Source organism: Orycteropus afer, unplaced genomic scaffold (assembly GCF_000298275.1).
Source record: "Orycteropus afer afer isolate SDZICR_OR568_19922 unplaced genomic scaffold, OryAfe1.0 scaffold00027, whole genome shotgun sequence".
Taxonomy (NCBI): Eukaryota; Metazoa; Chordata; class Mammalia; order Tubulidentata; family Orycteropodidae; genus Orycteropus; species Orycteropus afer.
This window is the reverse complement of record NW_006921614.1, coordinates 6,148,025-6,170,191: the sequence shown is the minus strand read 5'-3', so window position 1 is coordinate 6,170,191 and position 22,167 is coordinate 6,148,025. Positions and strand designations below refer to the sequence as shown.

The 22,167-nt window shown below is 40.0% G+C and overlaps 1 protein-coding gene across 1 annotated transcript in view; it reads right to left on the bottom strand.

The window, feature by feature from the left end:
- F13A1 (coagulation factor XIII A chain) overlaps positions 1 to 22,167 on the bottom strand; it is a 275,410-nt gene that overhangs the window by 98,535 nt on the left and 154,708 nt on the right. The window contains exon 7 of the mRNA XM_007935344.2: positions 17,730 to 17,868. Within this exon, the coding sequence (XP_007933535.1) occupies positions 17,730 to 17,868 (139 nt within the window). The remainder of the gene's footprint in view (positions 1 to 17,729; positions 17,869 to 22,167) is intronic.

Genomic DNA, 22,167 nt, shown 5'->3' with positions numbered 1-22,167 from the left:
TCCTCTTCTAAGGAGTGGCTGGTGGGTTTGAACCACCAGCCTTCTGGTTAGCAGCCAAACACCTTAGGAATTATGCCACCAGAGCTCCTGGTAAAGTGGAGGGTCAATGAAAAAGGGGAAGTCCCTCAAAGATACATTAACACAGTGGCTCCATTGATGGGCTTAGGTATTGCAGGGATCATGAGGCTGGCACAGGACCAAGTAGTGTTTTGCTCTGCTGTACATAAGGTCACTAGGAGTCAGAGACCACTTGACGGGAGGTAACAACTACAACAATCGTATCTCCACATACTTGTAATAAGCAATCTGAAAATTAAGAAAATATTCCATTTCCAATGGCACTGTTGTACTTGTTGATAGGTACCATTGAGTCATCTCCTACTCATGGCGACCCTATGCACAGCAGAATAAAACACTGCCCAGTCTTGTGCCACTCTCATGATACTTGCTATACCCGAGCCCATGGTTGCAGCCACTGTGTCTATCCATCTCTTTGAGGGTCTTCCCCTTCTTCACTGACCCTCCATTTTAGCAAGCACAATATCCTTCTCCAGGCAATGGTTCCTTCTGACAACATTACCAACGTAGGTGAGATGGAGTCTGGGCATTCTCACTTCAAAAGAGTATTCTGGCTACACTTCTTCCAGGACAGATTTGTTAGTCCTTTTAGCAGTCCATAGTACTCTTAGCATTCTTTTCCAACACCGCAACTCAAAAACACCAACTCTTCTTCAGTATTCCTTATTCATTGTCCAGATCTCACATACATATGAGGCCATTGAAAATATCATGGCTTGGGTTAGGCACACTTTAGTCTTCAAAGAGACATCTTTGCTCTTCATTACTTGAAAGAGGTCTTTTGCAGCAGATTTGCCCAATGCAATATGTTGTCTGATGTCTTGACTGCTGCTGCCATTGATGTTGATTGTAGAGTCAAGTAGTATGAAATCCTTGACAACTTCAATCTTTTCTCCACTCACCATGAAGCTTTTTATTGGACCAGTTGTGAGGATTTTTGTTTTCATTATACTGAGGTGTAAAACATATTGCAGACTGTAGTCTTTAATCTTCAACAGTAAGTGCTTCAAGTCATCCTCACTTTCAGCAAGCAAAGTTGTGTCGTCTGTGTATCACAGGTTGTTAATGGGTCTTCCTCCAATCTTGATGCCATGTTCTTCTTCATATAATCCATCTTCTTGGATTATTTACTCAGCATCCAAGTTGAATAAGTATAGTGAAAGGATACAACCTTGACACACTCCCTTCTTGATTTTGAACCATGCAGTTTCTCCTTGTTCTGTTTGAATGACAGCCTCTTGATCTATATACAAGTTCCTTATGAGTACAATCAAATGTTGTGGAATTCCCGTTCTTCTCAATGTTATCCATAATTTGTTATGATCCATACAGTTAAATGCTTTTGCATAGTCAATAAAACACAAGTAAACATCTTTCTGGTATTCTTTGCTTTCAACCAAGATCCATCTGACATCAGCAATGATATTCCTCATTCCAGGTCCTCTTCTGAATCCAACTTGCATTTCTGCAAGCTCTCTGTCAATATACTACTGCAACCATTTTTGAATTATCTTTAGTAAGATTTTACTTGCATGCGATATTAATGATATTGTTTGATAATTTCCACATTCTGTGGGATCACCTTTCTTTGAAATGGGTACCGATATGGATCTCTTCTAGTCAGTTGGCCAGGTAGCTGTCTTCCAAGTCTGTTTGCATAGCAGAGTGAGTGCCCTCAGTGGGGCATCCATTTCTTGAAACATCTCAATGGGTATTCCTTCAATTCCTGGAGCCTTGTTCTTCACCAATTTCTTCAGTGTGCCTTGACTTCTTCCTTCAATATCATTGGTTCTTGATCATATGCCACCTCTTGAAATGGATGAACATTGACCAATTCTTTTTGGTGCAGTGATTCTGTGTATTCCTTTCATCTTCTTTTGATGCCTCCTGCATCATTCAGTATTTTCCCCACAGAACTTTTCAATATTGCAACTCCAGGCTTAAATTTTTTCCTCAATTCTTTCAGCTTGAGAAATGCCAAGCTGTTCTTCCCTTTTGGTTTTCTAATTTCCGGTCTTTGCACATTTCATTACAGTAATTGGCTTTGTCTGCTTGAGCTGCTCTTTGAAATCTTCTGTTTAATTCTTTTACCTTGTCATTTCTTCCATTTGCTTTAGCTCAAGGGCAAGTTTCAGAGTCTCTTCTGACATCCATTTTGGTCTTCCTGTCCTGACTTTTTTAATGACCTCTTGCTTTCTTCATGGATGTTGTTCTTCATGTCATCTCACAATTCCTCTGGTTTTCAGCCATTGGTGTTCAATGCATCAAATCTATTCTTTAGATGGTCTCTAAACTCAGGAGCGATATAATCAAGGTCATATTTTGGCTCTTGTGGACTTGTTTTAATTGTCTTCAACTTCAACTTGAATGTGCATATGAGTGTTGATGGTCTTTTCCACAATCAGCTCCTGGCCTTGTTTTGGCTGAAGATACTGAACTTCTCCATCACTTCTTGGCACAAATGTAGTCAATATGATTCCTGTGTATTCCATCCAGTGAAGTCCTCGTGTATAGTCGTCACTTATGTTCTTGAAAAAAGGTATTTGCAATGAATAAGTCATTGGTCTTGCAAAATACTATCATGTGATCTCCAGCATTATTTTTTATCACCGAGGCCATGTTTGCCAACTCCTGTTAACTCTTCTTTGTTTCCAACTTTTGCATTCTGGTCACTAGTGATAATCAACACATTTTGATTGCATGTTCAGTCAATTTCAGACTGCAGAAGTTGATAGATATCTTCAATAGCCTCATCTTTAGCTTTGGTGGTTGGTGCATAAATTTGGATAATAGTATTAAATGGTCTTCCTATAGGCATATGGATAATATCCTATCACTGACAGCATTGTAATTCAGGAAAGATATTGAAACATTCTTTACAATGATGAATACCACACCACTCCTCTTCAATTTGTCACTCATGGCATAGTATATCATCTGGTTGTCTGATTCAAAATGGGCAAAACTGGTCCACTTCAGCTCACTAATGCCTAGGATATTGGTCTCTATGCATTCCATTTCATTTTTGACAACTTCTAATTTTCCTAGATTCATGATTTGTACATGTTCCAATTATCAATGGATATTTGCATCTGTTTCTGCTTATTTGGAGTCATGCCACATCAGCCAATGGATGTCCTGCAAGATTTACCCCACCCATATCATTAAGGTCATCTCTACTCTGAGGAGTCAGCTCTACCTCAGTCAAATTTTGAGTGCTTTCTGACCTGATGGGCTCATCTTCCAGCACTATGTTGGACAATGTTTCAGGGCAATTCCTAAAGTTTTCCAGCAATATATCAGAGAGTGATTCACTGCTATTCATAAGGTTTTCACTGGCCAATTGTTTGAGAAGTGGATGGCCTCTTCCTTCTTCCAAGTCTGTCTAAGCCCAGATGCTCCTCTGAAACCTTTCCACCACGGTTAACCCTGCTGGCATGTTGCAACATGGTAGCATAGCCTCCAGACTCACCAAAAACCCAAAACACCAAACTCAACTACCATCGTGTTGGATCCATCTCATAGCAACCCCTCCTTGGGTTTCCAAGGCAGTATCACTATGGAAATAGATTGCCCAATCTTACTTCCGAGGAGTGGCTGGTGGATCTGAACTGCTAGCCTTCTGGTTAGCAGTCATATGCCTTAGACATTACACCACCGGAGCTCCTTCCAGCCTCACAGTAACACATAAGCCACCACAGGATGACAAACTGACAGACAAGTTCATCTCCCTTAGTTGTTCCTAACCCCTCTGCCTCTGCCTACCTCAGGCCCCGGCCTTAATATATAGCCAGCCCCAAGTGAAAAGCAGCCTCCAAGCCCCTTGCCTATCTACCTCAGGTCCCAGACTTAATAAAGAGCCACATCCAACTGAAAAGCAGCCTCCAAGCCCCAGGCCTGCCTACCTCAGGCCCTGGCCTTAATATGGAGCCACACCCAAGCAAAAAGCAGCCTCCAAGCCCCAGCTCCAGTAGCATAAAAAGAATAAAATATTTAGAAATAAAATTTTGGGAGCTCTGGTAGCATAGTGGCTAAGACACTTGCCTGCTAACCAGACGGCTGGCGGTTCAAACCCACCAGCCACTCCTCGGAAGGAAGGTTGGGCAATCCTACTTCTGTAGTGATACTGCCTCGGAAACCCAAGGAGGGGTCGCTATGAGTCGGATTTGACTCGAGGGCACATAACAACAACAACAACAACAAGCAATATTTTTATACTGAAAACTATAAAATATCATTGACAGAAATTAAAGAAGGCCTTAATAAGTGGAAAGACATCTTATATTTATGGATCAGAAGGCACAATGGTTTTAAAAGGCAATACTCCCAAAATTGGTCTATAGGTTCAGCACAGCCCCTATCAAATTCCCAGCTGTCTTTTTGCAGAAATTGACGTACTTATTCTAATATACATAAGGAAATGCAAGTAAATATTTGTTGTAAGAATAGCCAAAATAATCTTTAAAGGGAAAAAGTTGGAGGACTCGCACATCACCATTTGAATACTTATTACAAAGTTACATTAATCTATCAAGGCAGTGTGGTATGGCATTTAAAAAAATGGAATAGAATATGAAATCTAGAAATAAACCCTTGCATTTATGGTCAATTAATAACAACAATAATGACAACAATTTTTTGGTAAGGATGCCAAGACAATCCAAGAGATTAAAGAATAGTATTTTTAGCATTTAGTGCTGGCACAACTAGATATCCACATTAAAAGTGAAGTTTAATCTCTACCTCACACTATGGGAAAAGAAATAACTCAAAATGGATCCTAGGCCTAGATGTAAAAGCTAAAATTATAAAATTCTTAGAAGAAAACAGCAACAAATATTCATGACCTTGGGTTAAACAATGGTTTCAGAGATATGGCACCAAAAATACATGTAATCAGAAAAAGTTGTTGTTGTTACATGTTATCGAGTTGTCTTTGACTCATAGCTATCCTATGCATAGCAGAATGAAACACTGCCTGGTCCTGTGCCAGCTTCACTATCCTTATTATACCTGATCCCATTGTTGCAGCCACTGTGTCAATCCATCTCATTGAGGACCTTCCCCTTTTTCATTGACCCTCCACTTTACCAAGAATGATATCCTTCTCCAGGTACTGATTCCTTCAGACAACATGACCAAAGCAGGTGAAACAAAATCTGGCCATTCTCACTTCCAAGGAGAATTCTGGCTGCAGTTCTTCCAGGACAGATTTGTTAGTCCTTCTAGCAGTCCATAGTACTCTTAGCATCCTTCTCCAATACGACAACTCAAAAGCATCAACTTTTCAGTCTTCTTTTTTTATTGTCCAGATCTTACATGCATAAGAGGTAATTGTAAATACCATGGTTTGGGTTAGGCACACCTTAGTCTTCAAGGAGACATCTTTGCTCTTCATCACTTGGAAGAGCCTTTTGCAGCAAGCAGCTTTGCCCAATGTAATTCATCTGATGTCTTGACTGCTGCTTCCATTGGTGTTGATTGTAGAACCAAGTACTATGAAATCAATGAAAACTTCAATCTTTTCTCCATCCATCATGAAACTGTTTATTGGACCAGTTGTGAGGATTTTTGTTTTATTAATGTTGAGGTGTAATATTACAGTGCAGATTGTAGTCTTTAATTTTCATCAATAAGCACCAAAAAAGTAGATGAATTGAATTTTATCAAAATTAATAATTTTAGTGCTTCAAAGAACACAATTAAGAAAGTGAAAAGACAATAGACAGAATTAGAGAAATTATTTGCAAATCATATCACTTATAATGACATATTATCCAGAATTTATGAGGAACTCTTTCACCTCAACCACAACAAAATGATAAACAACCCAATTGAAAAAAATGATCAAAGGACCTGGACAGATATTTTTCAAAGAAGATTTATAAATGACCAATAAACACATGAAAAAATGCCCAATATCATTAGTCAATAGCAAAATGCAAATCAGACTCACAATGAGATATAACTTCACACATACTTGTTGTTGTTATATGCCCTCGAGTCAGACCTCACTCATAGCGACCACTCCTTGGGTTTCCGAGGCAGTATCACTACAGAAGTAGATTGCCCTATCTTCCTTCCGAGGAGTGGCTGGTGGATTTGAACCTCCAGACTTCTGATTAGCAGTCAAGTGCCTTAGGCACTATGCTACCAGAGCTCCCTCACACATACTATGATTGCTATAATTTAAAAATAACAGAAAATAACAAGTTTTGTCAAAGATGTGAAGAAGTTGGAAGCTCATATGTTACTGATAAGAATGTAAAGTGGTTCTGTTGCCATGGACAACATTTTGGTAACTGCCCCAAATGTTATAGTTATGATATGACCTAGCAATTCTACTCTTAGGTTTACAGCCAAGAACAATGACAACATATGTACACGCAAAAGCTTTTACATGAACTTTCATAGAAACATTATTCACAATAGTAAAAAAAAAAGGGGGGGTTACAATCCAAATATCCATCAACTGAAAAAAGGATAAATGTAATATGTCCATGCAATGGAATATTATTCAATAATGAAAAAGAATGAGATACTGATATATGCTACAACATGAACTTTGAAAATATTATGTTGAATGAAAGAAGCCAGTCACACAGTAGGCCATATGTTGTATGATTCCATTTATATGAAATGTCCAGAATAGATGAATTCATAGAGACAGAAAAAGTAAGTTAGTCATTGTCTGAGGTTGAAGTTAGAGGGGAATAGAAAATAACTGCTAATGGATATAGCATTATTTTTTTGAGTAATAAGAAAGTGATTTGAAATTTGATAATGGTGATAGTTGCACAATTCTTTGAAAATACTAAAAACTACTGAAATGCAAACTTTAAAAGGGTGAATTTTATGGGATATGAATTATATATCAATAAAGGTATTATATATATATATATATATATATATATATATATATATATATATATATATATATATATATATATATATGAAGATTGAACTGTGGAATTAGCCCACTTGGGTTTCTAATCAAGGCCTCTGCCACTTACTGTCTGTGTGACCATAGTTAAGTCACTGTGCCTCAGCTTCTTCATCTACACATGAGGATAATATTAGGAATCACCTTAATAAGCTGTTCAAAGGATTAAATAAGATAATGCATGCCATCATTTAGATCAAAGCCTGGCATGCAGAAAGTAATCCATAAACATCAGCTATTTTATTCTTTGGAGGTGGGAAATAATTTCTCAGTCTTTTCTGCAAGACTCTGGTGTGCAAATACCTCTTGTTGTTGTTATGTGCCCTTGAGTCGGACCCGACTCATAGCGACCCCTCCTTGGGTTTCTGAGGCAGTATCACTACGGAAGTAGATTGTCCACCCTTCCTTCCGAGGAGTGGCTGGTGGGTTTGAATCACCAGCCTTCTGGTTAGCAGTCAAGTGCCTTAGACACTATGCTACAAGACCTCTTTGCAAATACTCAGTCCTCCCCAAAACAGTGTGGCTGACAGAAATGTGGTTAACATGGTAATCTGAAGATAAATATCTTCAATAACTGCTCCTTGGGGTAATTTTACAAACCTATAAACATCTTTAAGTATTTTGGTCGATATTCAGAATTTTTTCTACTCTTTTATTTGCCATTTTTTTTTTAATTGTTTTCCACTCAGAGTGATTTTTGGCTTGAAGAACAGTGAACTTGTGTGTGTGTGTGTGTATGTATAGTGGCTGGTAAGGACCATATATCTCATGAAGATCAAACTTTTAAATTTACATGAGAAAATTAAGAGACCCAGAGAAGTTGAACAATTTGTCTAAAGACACCCAGTTAATTAGTGGAAGAGCTAATCATATTGCCTTGTTCAATGAAGAGAGAGAAAGAGATAAAGAGAGAGGAGAGAGACAGCTGGAAACAGAGACCCAGAGAAGTTACATGAATAGTTTAACTCAGTTTGACATGTTTTCATGATGCCATGGGGCAAAACAAAACAAAACTTGTGATTTCTTTCCATTTTGATCACTGATTAATTCTCAGGTTGTGTACCTTTGAGCTGTAACTGATAAATTAAAATTTGCTAGTTCACAATTATTTAAAAATTTAAATGGAAAAAGCCACTTTAATGAAGCCTATTTAATTTCAAACAAATAGAAGAGTAAGGAAATCAAGACGTACTAATTGTTTTAGCACTTAGAGTTTTCACAATTATCTTTAGTATCATGCAAAATGTTTATAATTCTGGGTTAGGCTATTTTCTGCCAATTTGCAAGTTAGCTGGACTTTCACAACAGACTGCTTGGCTTATGGATCTGAGTAAGCACACATACGCTTAGCCCACTGCTCCTCATATCCTGCCTACCCAACCTTGCAACTCCATGGAACTTCACTGTCCAGAGAGAACGCTTGCACTGATTGGAAAGGGGTACATGAGGTGAGTGAACAGGATTCAAAAGGGGCACATGAGGTGAGTGGACTTGAAACTGGACAAAAAAAACAGTATCAGTGGTTGTCTTAGTTATCTAGAAAACATGTGGATAGCTTAAACAAATTTATGTTCTCGCAGTTTAGGAGGCTAAAAGTCCACATTCGGGTTTCTGGCTCTAGGAGAAGGTTTCTCTTTCTGTCAGCTCTGGAGGAAGGTCCTTGCCTCTTCTGAGTTTCTGCTTATAGGCAATCTTCATGTGGCTTGGCATCTCTCTTCCCTCATTTCTGCTTGCTGGCTTTTGTTATATCTCAAAAAAGATTGACTCCAGATACACCCTATGCTAATCCTGTATCATTAACATAAGAAAGACAACCTGTTTCTAAATGGGGTTATAGCCACAGGCATGTTGTTGTTGCATGTCGAGTCAAACCCAACTCATAGCGAGCCCTCCTTGGGTTTCTGAGGCAGTATCACTACAGAAGTAGGATTGCCTAACCTTCCTTTCGAGGAGTGGCTGGTGGGTTTGAACCACCAGCCGTCTGGTTAGCAGGCAAGTGTCTTAGCCACTATGCTACCAGAGCTCCTGCCACAGGCATAGAGGTTAGGATTTACAACATATATTTTTGTTGACAAAATTGACACAGTTCAATCCACAACATTCTATCCATCGCAACCCCTCAAAACTTCATGTTGTTCCCACATGTAAAACATATTAACCCCATCATATCATCCCAGTAGTCTTAAATCAACTCCAAGTATGAAATCTCATCTTTTAATCATCTAAATCAACAATGGGTGAGACTTTAGGTGTATTCTATCCTGGGGCAAAATTCCTCTTCATTGGTGAAATCTAGACTACAAATTATCTGTTTCCAAAATACAATGACGGAACAGGCATAAAGTAGATATTTATACTACAAATGGGAAAATTGGAGAAAAAGAAGAGATAATAGGCATCAAGCAAGTCCAAAACCCAGCAGAATAATTTACATTATCTCTCAAGGCTTGAAACTAATCATATGTTTTCTGAGACAGGCAATGGCCCTACCCTCCAGACTCTGGGTGTTGGCCACACTCTCTAGATTCTTGAATGAAGCCCTGAGGCCCTGCACTTCAGCTCTGCCTTCCAGGCACACTGGGATGGTAACACTGCTCCCTCAGTTTTGGGCAGCCCCATTCTTCTAGTCCAACTAAGTAGCAACCCCACCTCATTGACCCCAGCAGTCTTCCTCTTTGGCAGGGAAGCCCCACTGTCTCAGCTTTGGGCAGCCCCATCCTCCTGACATACCTTAGCCACAACCCCACACTCCATAACAGAGTTGGCTAAGATATAACTCTTTGAAATCCAGCAGGCTATGGCCCTACCTGTGATCCAGGAGACAGTGGCTCCACCCTTTGAAACTGAAAAGGGCCTTCTTCCCATGACCTTAGAATAGTTCAGCTGATCTCTGAGCTGCTCCAGGAATGATCCCTGCCCCCTTAGAGAACACAGATGTAGCTCCTTTGGCCAGTTCCTGCCTATAGAATTCCAAGAGGCAGATAGCATTCTCTCCTTTCATTCTTTCTCTGTCCCCCTTCAGTCTAAGCTGATGGATTTTCTGTGGTAGGTGGTTAGATTCATCAGTCACAGGCTTAATCTTTTTTAGAAAAAGATTGTGTCACCATGTCCTTGGTGAAACTCTAAGACACATGTCCTTAGTTTGTAACAGCAGATGTTTTCCAAATCTTTAAATTTTGTTTTCATTTTGCACAGCTCATTTTTAAGTCCACCTTTTTCCTCTCACATTGTAATATAAGTGGCAAGAAGAAACCACTTGGTCCCTTTAATATCTTGCTTAGAAATGTCAGCTAAATATTCAACTTAATCATTATAAGTTCTACCGTCCCCAAAACAACTGAATATAATTCAGACAAGTTCTTTGCCACTGCATAAAAAGCATTACTCTTCTCCCATTGTCCAATCATATATTCATCATTTCCTTTTAAAGTCTCATCAGAAGCATATCTAACATCCACATTTGTAGCAACATTTGATTGCTGGCATCATATACATTCTCTAAGATGATAGAGAATTTCACTATGGCTCACCTCACTTCCTTCTAGTCCTCACCAAAATTAACTTTGACATCCATAATTCTACCAACAGTCTCTGCAATGCAATGCAAGCTTTTATTATTAGTCACCTTTAAACTCTTCTAGCCTCTATTACCTAATTCCAAAACCACTTCCACATTTTAGGTGTTTGTCAGAGCATCACCCCACTCTTCCATTACTAAATTCTGTCTTAGTTATTTAGTGCTAATGTAACAGAAACTTTTGATCACTTCATATACATGTGAAAGGTGGAAAATGAGTAAGGAAGACAAAGGAAGTAGACAAATTGATGCATTTGAATTATGGTTAATGAAGAACACTGAATATACCAAGGGCTAACAGAAGAATGAACAAATCTGTCTTGGAAAAGTACAGCTTGACTGCTCCATAGCAATGAGGATGGCGAGATTTCGTCTCTCATACTTTGGTCATGTTATCAGGAGAGACTAGTCCCTGGAGAAGGTTATCATTGTTGGTCAAGTAGAAGGTCAGCAAAAAAGAGGAAGACTCTCAATATGACAGATTAACACAATGGCTGTAACAATAGGCTCAAGCATAGTAATGATTGTGAGGATGGTTCAGGACCAGACAGTATTTCATTTTCTTTTACATAGGGTCACTATAAGTTGGAACTGACTCAACAACACCTAACAACATCAATAACAGAAATACCACTAATAGAGGGCTTTAACAAACAGAAATTTATTCTCTTACAATCTGGGCTACAACTCTGAAGTCAGGGTGCCACTGCTAGGGGAAGGCATTCTCTCTCTGTCAGGTCTGGAGGAAGATCCTTGTCTCTTCTGAGCTTCTGCTACTGGATGGAATTCATGTGGCCTGGCATCTTTCTTCCCATCTCTGCTTGTTAGCTTGCATTTAATCTCTTTTATATCTCAAAAGAGATTGATTTAAGGTATACCCTACACTAATCCTGTCTCATTAACATAACAAAGACAACTATTTCCAAATGGAGTTTTAGCAACAGGGATAGAGGTTTAGATTTACAACACATGTTTTTGGAGGACACAGTTCAATACATAACAGTGGTCAAGGAAGCTATTTGTTCCAAGAGATAAGCTGCTATCTGTTGATTGATTTACCCTCTAAAAACTAATAGTGCAAAAAGTGGGTGTGCCTTAAAGAAGTCAGGACCTGGAATGGGCTGGCACTACAGCTCAAGAGGGTGGGAAAAATGGGTATAAGAGGTGGTAGAGGGATACTAACAGCACATTGCATCCTCAAACAGTATAGCTCATCCAGCTCATTATGAGTAATTCCTGGGGCATTGGCTCCTCCAAGAGGGCAAGGTCAAGAGAAAGGCTCTCTTCTTGCTAAATGGTACACAGAGGAGCAGCAAGGGCTGGAGCAAGACCATGAGAATATGTTCCAGTGCTCAACAACTGTAGTCATAATAATACATGTTGTCTCTGGATGAAACTACATATCATCCTACCTGGTCCTTGAAGCAGATTGCTCTTTGGATGTCTCATTCAGTCTTTGGTACTTTTAAAAATGTACCCTAGGCATCATCTATGGGCCAAGACCATTTCCCAGGCATCCCATCCTTGGACCAAAACCAAATCAAACCAAACTCACTGCTGTCGAGTTGGACCCGACTCATAGTGACCCCTCCCTGGGTTTCTGAGGTGGTATCACTATGGAAGTAGGTTGCCCCATCTTCCTTCTGAGGAGTGGCTGAGGGAGGTCGAACCACTAGCCTCTGGTTAGCAGTCAAATGCCTTAGGCACTACACCACCAGAGCTTCTCATCCTTGGACAGCACAGTCAAAAGATGGTCCACTGCCACTTCCTATGTGACCAGTCTTCTCCTTTCTCCCATGGGCTTAGGATGAAGGTCCTTTCCCCCATCTCTATGACTTGTGGTTCTCCTTAATAGTGTACCCCTACATGCTGAAAATGGTTAAGTGCTTGTTGACCAGCCAAAAGTTTGGCAATTTGAGCCCATCCAGAGGAACCTCAGAAGAAAGGCCTAGCAATCTGCTTCTAAAAGGTCACAGCATTGAAAACCCTATGGAGTATAATTCTACTCTGACCTAGGAGCTCCTCGAAGGTAGAGACCCTAATTAAGTTGGCTCTAAATCCTTAGCTTCTGGTGCTAGGACAAGAAATATTTGTTAAATGATTAAATTATATTTATTCAGTTAAATAAGCATTGACATTTTTTTCCAAAAAGTAGTACCATTGTTAAAAGTGCCTTCACCATGCCCTGCACTCTGTTACAGGCTGGAAAAACAAAAACAGATAAGACATGGCTCCCCCAAGATGAGATGCATTCTCATGGGGCAAGACCAACATGTAAACCAAGAGGTGAGCACAATTTCTCCACATAGAATCACAAAACTTATGATGTCTTCTCAAGCAGAAGACATAGAATAGCATCTTCATTAGATGGAAGGAAACCTTTCACTGAAATAAATATCTTTCATAACCCTAGTAGGTACCATCAGCCCTTTCTTTTACAATTGGTTCAATATCTACCGAGACTTTCATATAGTGAGAAGGCCAAACTGAGCTGTTCCAAGCTGAGACCAATCCTTCAGTGTTCCCCTGCCTGTCTGAGTGAGCTCTGGTCATCCCTCCTCAAGAGGCCTTCATATCCCTACTCAATGTTTTGACTACAGCTGAACACTGAACAAGCATCTCCATTAAAATGTCCATGGTGATTCACAGATACTACCCAAGAGATGACACAAAACTCAGTGCCCATCAGCACACTGGGGACATGTAGCTTACACTGCTCCTGCCAGGAGATGTTATCTTGCATTGCTATTCTGAGGTCCATGACTCTTTCCTCAGTGGTACGTACCTTCTAGTGCTCCTTGCTCCTCCCTGTCTGATTCACTAAGGACCCTAAGCTTTGAAGATACTTTGTGAAAAATCATGCCCCATGAGGAATGGCACTTTCAGCGTTCTAAGGCAGAGTTGTTGTTAGCTGCTGTGGAGTCAGCCCCAACTCATGATGACACCATGTACTATGGAATGAAATGCTGTCCAGTCCTGCTCCATCCTCATGATTGCTTGTGGATCAGATAATTGTGGTCCACAGGATTTTCATTGGCTGATATCTGGAAGTAGGTTACTAGGCCTTTCTTCCTGGTCTGTCTTAGTCCGGAAGCTCTGCTGAAATCTGCTAAGCATCACAGTATCCTACAAGCCTCCATTGGCAGACAGGTTGATGGCTGTGCACGAAGTGCATTGGTTAGGAATCAAACCCTGGGTCTCCTGTATGGGAGGCGAAAATTGTACTACAGAACCACCACTGTCTCTCTGTGAGAGTGGGTACTTCAACAACAGAGGCTCTAAGGGGCAAACAGGAAGCAGGAAAATAATCTCTGTGACAATAATGGAGGAAAGTCAGAGAAAAGGATGAAATCCCAGTGGGTCTGTTTTGGCTCGAGTGCATTGAGTACTCCTCTCTCCCAGATTCCTCTCCCTCTGTCTCTTAGGTACTACTTGGTTCAGCTTCTGGCACGCTGCAATATGGCTGAGACATGGAGGAGAGGAGGTCTGGGAAGCCAAGATCTAACAAGACAAATTAATTCACCAAAAACCATGTATGATGTAGATTAAAATGGTGAAGAGATAGTAGAGGCCAAAGAGAGTAAAATGAGATGGATGAACTCAGAAAGGTTTTGTGGAGGATGGATGCTCTGAAAGAGAGGGAGAGGGAGGTAGGCCTGAAGAAGGAAAGGAGGTGACATGAGAATAGGAACCATACACAAATCCAGAGAGAGAAAAACCCTGGGTGGTTCACTTGTCTGGAGCCCAAGGACAGAAGTGAGTCTCTGGGGCTTGGATGAAGCTAATTGCTTCTGAGACCCTTGCCAGGAAATTCATTAGGTCATGTTTTGCTAGCTTACACCAAACTGACTTCTCAAGGTTGGTCATCTGATGCCCACCCTGTCATTCTCTCACCTAAGCCCTGTTCAGTCTAATGATCCCTGCCCCTTTCACTCTTCCAAACCTACAGCTCAGGCAGCCCTGTTTCTTTCCAATAATGATCTTTCTCAGCAGCCCCAGTGAGCACTCCCTCTGAGCCTAGCACTATGGTCAGTATAATTTACCTGGATTACCTCACTAATCACCATAACTACTCCATCAATATATGGTAGCTGCAAAGATTGTCTTCATTCTGCTGAGGAGGAAACTGAAGTTTAGATAGGGGAAGTCATATACTCAAGGTCACAGAGCAAGTACTTGCCTAAGCCAAAGCTTGACATGGGGTATGACTGTGGGGACCTTATACTAGACGATGTGTCCAGGGACAATCCCCCAACTTCTTCAGTCAAGAAGGGCATCAGGAACACTTTTGGTTTCCTGCAGCAGCTATAACTTCTAAGGTACCCCAGTGTTTGCACAGTGGAGGCAAGTTTATGCTTTATTGAAAAAATACCCCAGTGTTACAGAAATAGCATAGTCATCTTAGGACACCGGGCATCTCTCTTTCTGCCTGCTCAATGTGCTTAGGTGGATGGCAACATATTGCGTCTAAGAATTTCACTGCTACAAACTCCAGCTGGGAGACTAATAACTAAGGCAATTAGAACAGCTCACATTCATTAGACACCTGTTATACTCAGTTCTGTGCTGAGCGAGGTAGGAAATTTTGTTGTCTCCACTTTAGAGGAGGATAAAGAAGCACAGAGAAGTTGTGTCTTGCCCAAGGTCACAGAGCCGGTAAGCGGCAGAGCTAGGACTTGAACCCAGAGCTGACACATCCCCTGAATGACTGTGCTTGATTGTTTGGGAGTGTTTCAGGGTGAGACAGCAGTTATCATTCATTAGTTAATCAGTCATCTCATATATTGAAAACCTATTATGTGCAGAGCAACAGGAGAGGAGAGAGGTCTAGGGCAGTGGATTGAGTAGTGGAGGATAGGTTATGGTCTTGGACCAAGGGAAATAGTCCTAGGGTGATGGTATATTTGAGGAAGGCATGCAAGATTCAAAGGGTGTCAGGGACAAGGAAAGGAAGCAGAGTTCAACAGGGAGCTGAAGGGGAAAGGGTTATCAAAGGCAAGATTTATCAGTTTCACAATTGTGTATCAATTTTACTTAGGGTCTAGTAGAATTATTTGTTGGGGTGCCCAATGAGGATTTATGATGGTGGGTATTTGGATAAAGGAACAGGGAAGAATTGCAGCTGGCTGCAAAGGCATTGGTGTGTGTGTGTGTGTGTGCATGTGTGTGTGTGTGTGTAAGAAAGAGATACGGCATGGAGAATGCGAAATAAATCTCATTTTTCCATTTCAGACTGTCACAATGGGCTTTAAGGCAGCTATTTTGGTCTGTTTTTGTCATTCCATATACACACAGGGCCACTATACTGTAGTTCCCTGGGCTTAAGTGGTTCTTTAAATTGCTATTCAATTTACAGAGGTGAGGTTTTCTCTTGCCCAAATTCTCCAGCTTACCACTGCTCAGCTCATTCCCTTCAAATGAACTGCACTATGTTTTATTCATAGTAGCACTTTGCTACTAGTTCAGCGATTTCTATCTTTCAACATTCTCAAATGAGCGTTTACTGGTATTGGCGAGTTAATACTGTTCCTACAATCATTATCCATTCCTATAGTGCAAGGGAGTTAAGACACTTCTAACTTTTAATTTCTCTTAAAATGAGCTTATAACTTCCTATCATCCCCATTTGGATGCTTTTACAACTGACAGTGTTTTAGCTTTATTACTTGTAAAGAACAACCTTATGGGACATATCTTTGGCTTGGAAATTCCATCTAGTTCAATTCCTGGCAACAGTTGGAATTATGCTCCAATTTCCACCAATACAGACTGTTGTAAATATCCCTTCAATTTGGACTCTTAGGATTTTTTCCCTCTTTTTGGTATATTGTTCTGGATGGAGGGGGTCACATGGAGAAAGGATATTTCTCTGATACCTTAAACTCTGTCTAGCCAACTTATGGTGCAGCTGCTCAGGACAGTAAAAGAACCGTACAGGACAGTAAAAGTTAGTATTTGGTAACAAGTTCAACTTTATTTCTATTTCTATCTGTGAATGAAATGTGAGGGCACAAATCAAGGAGAACAACATTTTTACATTCAAAAGATAATGAAATACTGAAAAGACAAAACAGAGTTGTGATTAAAGCTCAGATTGATCTTGGTTCTTTTCCTATTCTATCAGATATATGCCCATGAGACTTATTTTAACTTATCTGGGTCTCAGTTTACTCATCTGTAAAATGGTTGTATTTATAGCACCTGAGAAAACTGTTAAAAAAATTAAATAACATCATATACACCCAGAGACTGATGCCTTGTTGTTGTTGATAGAGATGACTCCAACTCATGGCAGCCTTATGTACAAAAGAATGGCACATTGCCCAGTCCTATACCACTCTTACAATTACTAGCATCTTCAAGTTCATTGTTGGGGCTAATGTGCAAATCCATCTCATCAAGGTTCTCGCTCATCCTCATTGGCCCTCTACTTCACCAAATCTGATGTCCGTCTCCAGCAATTGGTCTTTTCTGATAATATACCCAAAGCAAATGAGTTGGACAATGTTCAGTTGTGACCCACACGATTTTCCTTGGCTAATTTTTGGAAGTTAATAAGTAAGCCTTTCTTCCTAGTTGGTCTTACTCTGGGAGTACTGCTAAAGCTTGTTCACCTTGGGTGACCCTGCTGGTATTGGAATACTGATGGCATAGCTTCTAGTATCATAGTAACAGACAAGCCACCACAGTAGGACAAACTGACAGACGGATAGTGGAGACTGGTACTTGCTTAAAAATTGTGATCTATTTTACTCTTAGGGCACAGACACAGAGAAAGCTTGGCTTTGCTACCTGTGCCATCAACCATAACATTAATATTCTAAGGTAGAGAGGAATTAGTGTAGGCACAGCTAGCAGCTAAAACCATGGCCTTTTTTTAGTGGTTGCCATTGTAATGGGATGATCAATCTTTATTCCTAGGAATCCAAACTGCTTGTTCAGTAACATTTCTAATTCATTAGCTAAAAACAATCTCTGACAATCAGACTTTTTTTTTTTTTTTTTTACATGTGGCATCAAACAGTCCTTGAAATAGAAGGGAAAAAAACATTAGACTGAGTCTATCCTGTGGTAAATGTGTCATATCACTTTAATTTGATATCAGCAAATGACCTTATAACTCATACTCACCACACTGAATCCTTCGTGAGCTTGGAATTCACGTTCCCATCTTCTTCCAGGAAGATATCCATTTGCAAATTGGCATTGTTATCATGGGCTGAGAAATAATTGGTAACAATTCTTGCTGGTATCCCAAGGCATCGCAAAACTGCAGGGAAGAAAGGCAAACCACAAACTAAGACATCATCAAAATTAATAAATACGTAGTAAACTCCCTTCTTGTAAGGGAATTTCCTCTTTACCAACATGAAAGTTCCCTTTGCACATCTTGTCCTCAAAGGTTTCATACTGAATGAAGGGGTTTGTTATAAAGCATGAGGGTTCAGAGAGAAACCATGAGGGTGATTGTCCAAAACCGTAGCTGGCGCCAAAGAAGCCAACTGGAATAAAATCACAATAACAGGGTTCTCATTTTTTGGTTTCTAATCGCACAGTCATAGAAGTGGTATTAATTTTAGTCAGGCTAATGAGACTATGTTCCTGAAAACGAACATATAAAACAGTTAATAGGAAATTAGGAATTTACAAGGCAAGTCCTTAGTGGGGTTTGCTCTTAGGACTAGAGTTTGCTTACATGGCACTCAGTGGAGGGTGACACCCCAGATTCATTTTACTTGTTAGATAATAAATTATCTGGATGCATCTCTTCCCATATGTACATATTGATTAAATTTAATTCAAACGCCCTCCCTGGCTCTCAGGACTCCAGCCATCAAGTCTCGTTGAAAATAATTCAGCTGACAATTGTAAGATTAATGACTTGGCTTGCTTTTTTTTCTCAGAATAGTTTAGCATTTTTAACAGAAAACTACCCACCTCCTTCAACAGAATAACCTTGCAAGTCAGCACTTGAGTCTGCTAGAGACTCAAGTGTCCTCCTCCTATAATGACTTAATTTTAACACCCCAAAAAACAATGGCCACCACCACATGTTTACCATTCTCATCTTCCTCACTCTATTGCTTTATAGCCCCATATTCATGCCAGAAATTACCATAGACTGCCAGAAGAAATAACGTATCTGTCCTGAAAGAAGTACAGCTGGAATGCTCCTTGGAAGCGAGAAATGGCAGGACTTCATCTCACCTACTTTGGTTATGTTGCCAGAAGAGAACATTCCCTGGAGAAGGATATCACGCTTGGTAAAGTGGAGGGTCAAGCAAAAAAGGGGAAGTCCTTCAACAAGATGGATTGACACAGTGGCTGAAACAATGGGCTCAGGTACAGCAAGGATTGCAAGTATGGCGCATGACCAGGCAATGTTTCATTCTGCTGTGCATAGGGTCGCAATGAGTTGGAGTTGACTCAGTGGCACCTGACAACAACATTCATGTCAGGTGTTTACCTGTGTTTTAGTGACTATGCCAAGACATTCAACCGTGTGGATCATAACAAATTACAGATAATACTGTGATGAATAGGAATTGCAGAACACTTCATTGTTCTCATGAGGAACCTGTACATACATCAAGAGGCAGTTGTTCAAACAGAACAAGGGATAGCTGCAATTTTTCAAATCAGGAAAGATTAGCATCAGGGTTACATACTTACACCACACCTATTCAGTCTTTATGTTGAGCAAGTAACCTTAGAAGCTGCATTGTTATGAAGAAAAGCATGACATCAAGATTGGAGGAAGACTTATTAACTATCTGTGATATGCAGATGACACAACTTGGCTTGCTGAAGGTGAAGGGGACTTGAAGCATTTCCTGATGAAGATCAAAAACTATAGCCTTCATTATGGATTAGACTTCAATCTACAGAAAATAAAAATCCTCACAATTGGACGAATAAGAAACATCACGATAAATGGAGAAAAGATTGAAGTTGTCAAAGATTTCATATTACTTGGATACACAATCAATGCCCATGGAAGCACCAGTCAAGAAATCAAATGACATATTGCATTAGGCAAATATGCTACAAAAGATCTCTTTAAAGTGTTAAAACTTACAGATGTCCCTTTGAGGACTAAGGTGCACCTGACTCAAACCATAGTATTTTCAATTGCCTTATGTGCATGCAAAATCTGGACACCAAATAGGGAAGATGAAGAAGAATTGATGCAATTGAATTATGGTGTTGATGAAATATATCAACATCAAATATATCATGATTAAATATATCATGGACTGCCAGAAGAAGTACAATCAGAATGATCCTTAGAAATGAGGATGATGAAACTTCTTCTCAAGTGTTTTGGACATGTTTTCAGGAAGGACCAATCCCTATACAAGAACATCACACTTGGTAAGGTAGAGGGTCAATGAAACATGAAAAGATCCTCAAGGAGATGGATTGACATAGTGGCTGCAATAATGGAGTATAACATGGCAACAATTGTGAAGATTGTGCAGGATTGGGCACATTTTGTTGTACATAAGACTGCTGTGAGTTGGAACTGACTTGAGGGCACCTAACAATCCAGCACTGACATTCTTGCCAGAGAGAGCCTTAATAGCACAGTGTTTAAGCACTCAGCTTCTAACCAAAAGGTTGGTGGTTTGAACTCAACAGCTGCTCCATGGGAGAAAGGTGTGGCATCCTGCTCCTACAAAGATTTACAGACTTGGAAACATTATGGGCAGTTCTACTTTGCTCTAATGGGTCTCTAGGAGTCAGAATCAACTTGACAGCAATCAGTTATTCATGTCAGAGTGGTAGAACTCTCAACTTCCATGTAGGGGACCCAGCTTCAATACCCTGCCAGTGCACTTCAAGCTCAGTCACCACCTATAAGTCATTGGACACTTGGTTGTTTTATGATACTGAACAGGTTTCAGTGGAGCTTACAGACTAAGACAAACTAGGAAGAAAGGTCTGGCAATCTACTTCTGAAAATCAGCCAATGAAAAGCAAGTGGATTACAATGGGCTGATCTGCAACCAACCATGGAGTTGTAGCAGGACTGGGCAGCATTTCATTCCATTGTGCATGTGGCACCATGAGTCGGGAGCTGACTAGATGGAAGCTAACAACCACAGCCACTACAACAACAGGAACAACATTCATGTCATAGTTTTCCCAATGCAATAATTGCTACTCCAGTTCTATTGCTGGCTTAACACAAATTTACATTATTACTGAATAAGAACCATTGTTCCTGAGTTTGTCTAACTCCTTATTGTAGGCGAGGTGAAGCTTGACTTGGAGGCACTGTACCTCCTCCTCCAATTTCCCTCTTCAAGTTTATTCTCCTTTTGACTTCTCCAATGTGTGCTTCTACCTTTCCTTAACTTGTCAGCAAAGCTAATTTTCAGGAACAGATTTCATGACCCTTTGATACAAAAAGCATGAATGAATGTAAGCTGTTTACTATTTTATACGGTTCCAAACCCAGAGGAATTACACTGGATGGTGAAACTTCAGGCAGAAGGAGAACTTGGAGACTTAGAAAGTTCTTTCTGTTTTTCTGAAATCACTTCTCAAGAGCAGCTGCCAGCATCAAGCAGCTTCCACATAGTCTTGGCTTGAGACCCTTGAGGAAAGGGAACTACCTCCTACACTTAGCCCACCATGAAGCTCAGACTTCCATCTAGGATTTCAAAGACCAGCATTTCTAGATTAGTATTTTTGGCTTTTCTTATTCTTCCAAAAACCTTTTGCCATCAATTTAATTCCAACTCATAGTGACTCTATACAACAGGGTTTCCAGGGCTGTAAATCTTTGCAGAAGCAGACTGCTTCATCTCTCTCTTGTGCAGTGGCTGGTGAGTTTGAACCACTGACCTTTTGATCAGCAGCTGAATGCCTTAACCACAGTGCCACCAGAGCTCCTTTTTATTGTTCCCAGGAAATATATATTATTTTAGGTCTTGGATATGCTAAAATGGATAAGAATATAATTTTACTCAGCTTGATGTCATGGGAAAAAAACAAAACAAAACTTAATGGTTGTTTTCCACTTGAATCACTTACTAATTCTTAGGCTGTTGCAAATTTGAACTGGAATTGATAGATTTCACAGACATTTTAAAAAATGACCCCACCCTGACCTCAAGCCCCTATTTGGTTTTCCTGATTTAAAAACTAGTAACTAGATTAAATATTCTTTATTAACAAGTAGGCAGAAGGGAAATTCACAGTAGAGCTTAATGTTTTCTCCAAGGCTGTAGAAATGGCATGTGAATGAAAATCATTATCAAGGATGAAAGCATACTAAAATAAATGCAGTTTTAAAAACATTCACTAAATTAACTATAACACTGTCTGGGCCTAAAGAGGTGAATGTCATTTTGAAAAATGATACATGACACAGAAGAGAGTCATTCTAGTCCCATATGTTTTCCCCTATAAATTGGACGTTGGGTGGATTAAAGATCAGCAGGGAAATGGGCAAGGGACAGGTTGTTTATTAGGTTCTAATATCTAATTGCTCAGGGGCATTGAGACTCATTTATGTAAAAATGGAGAAGAGACCACCTGCCATGACCCATTCCATAGC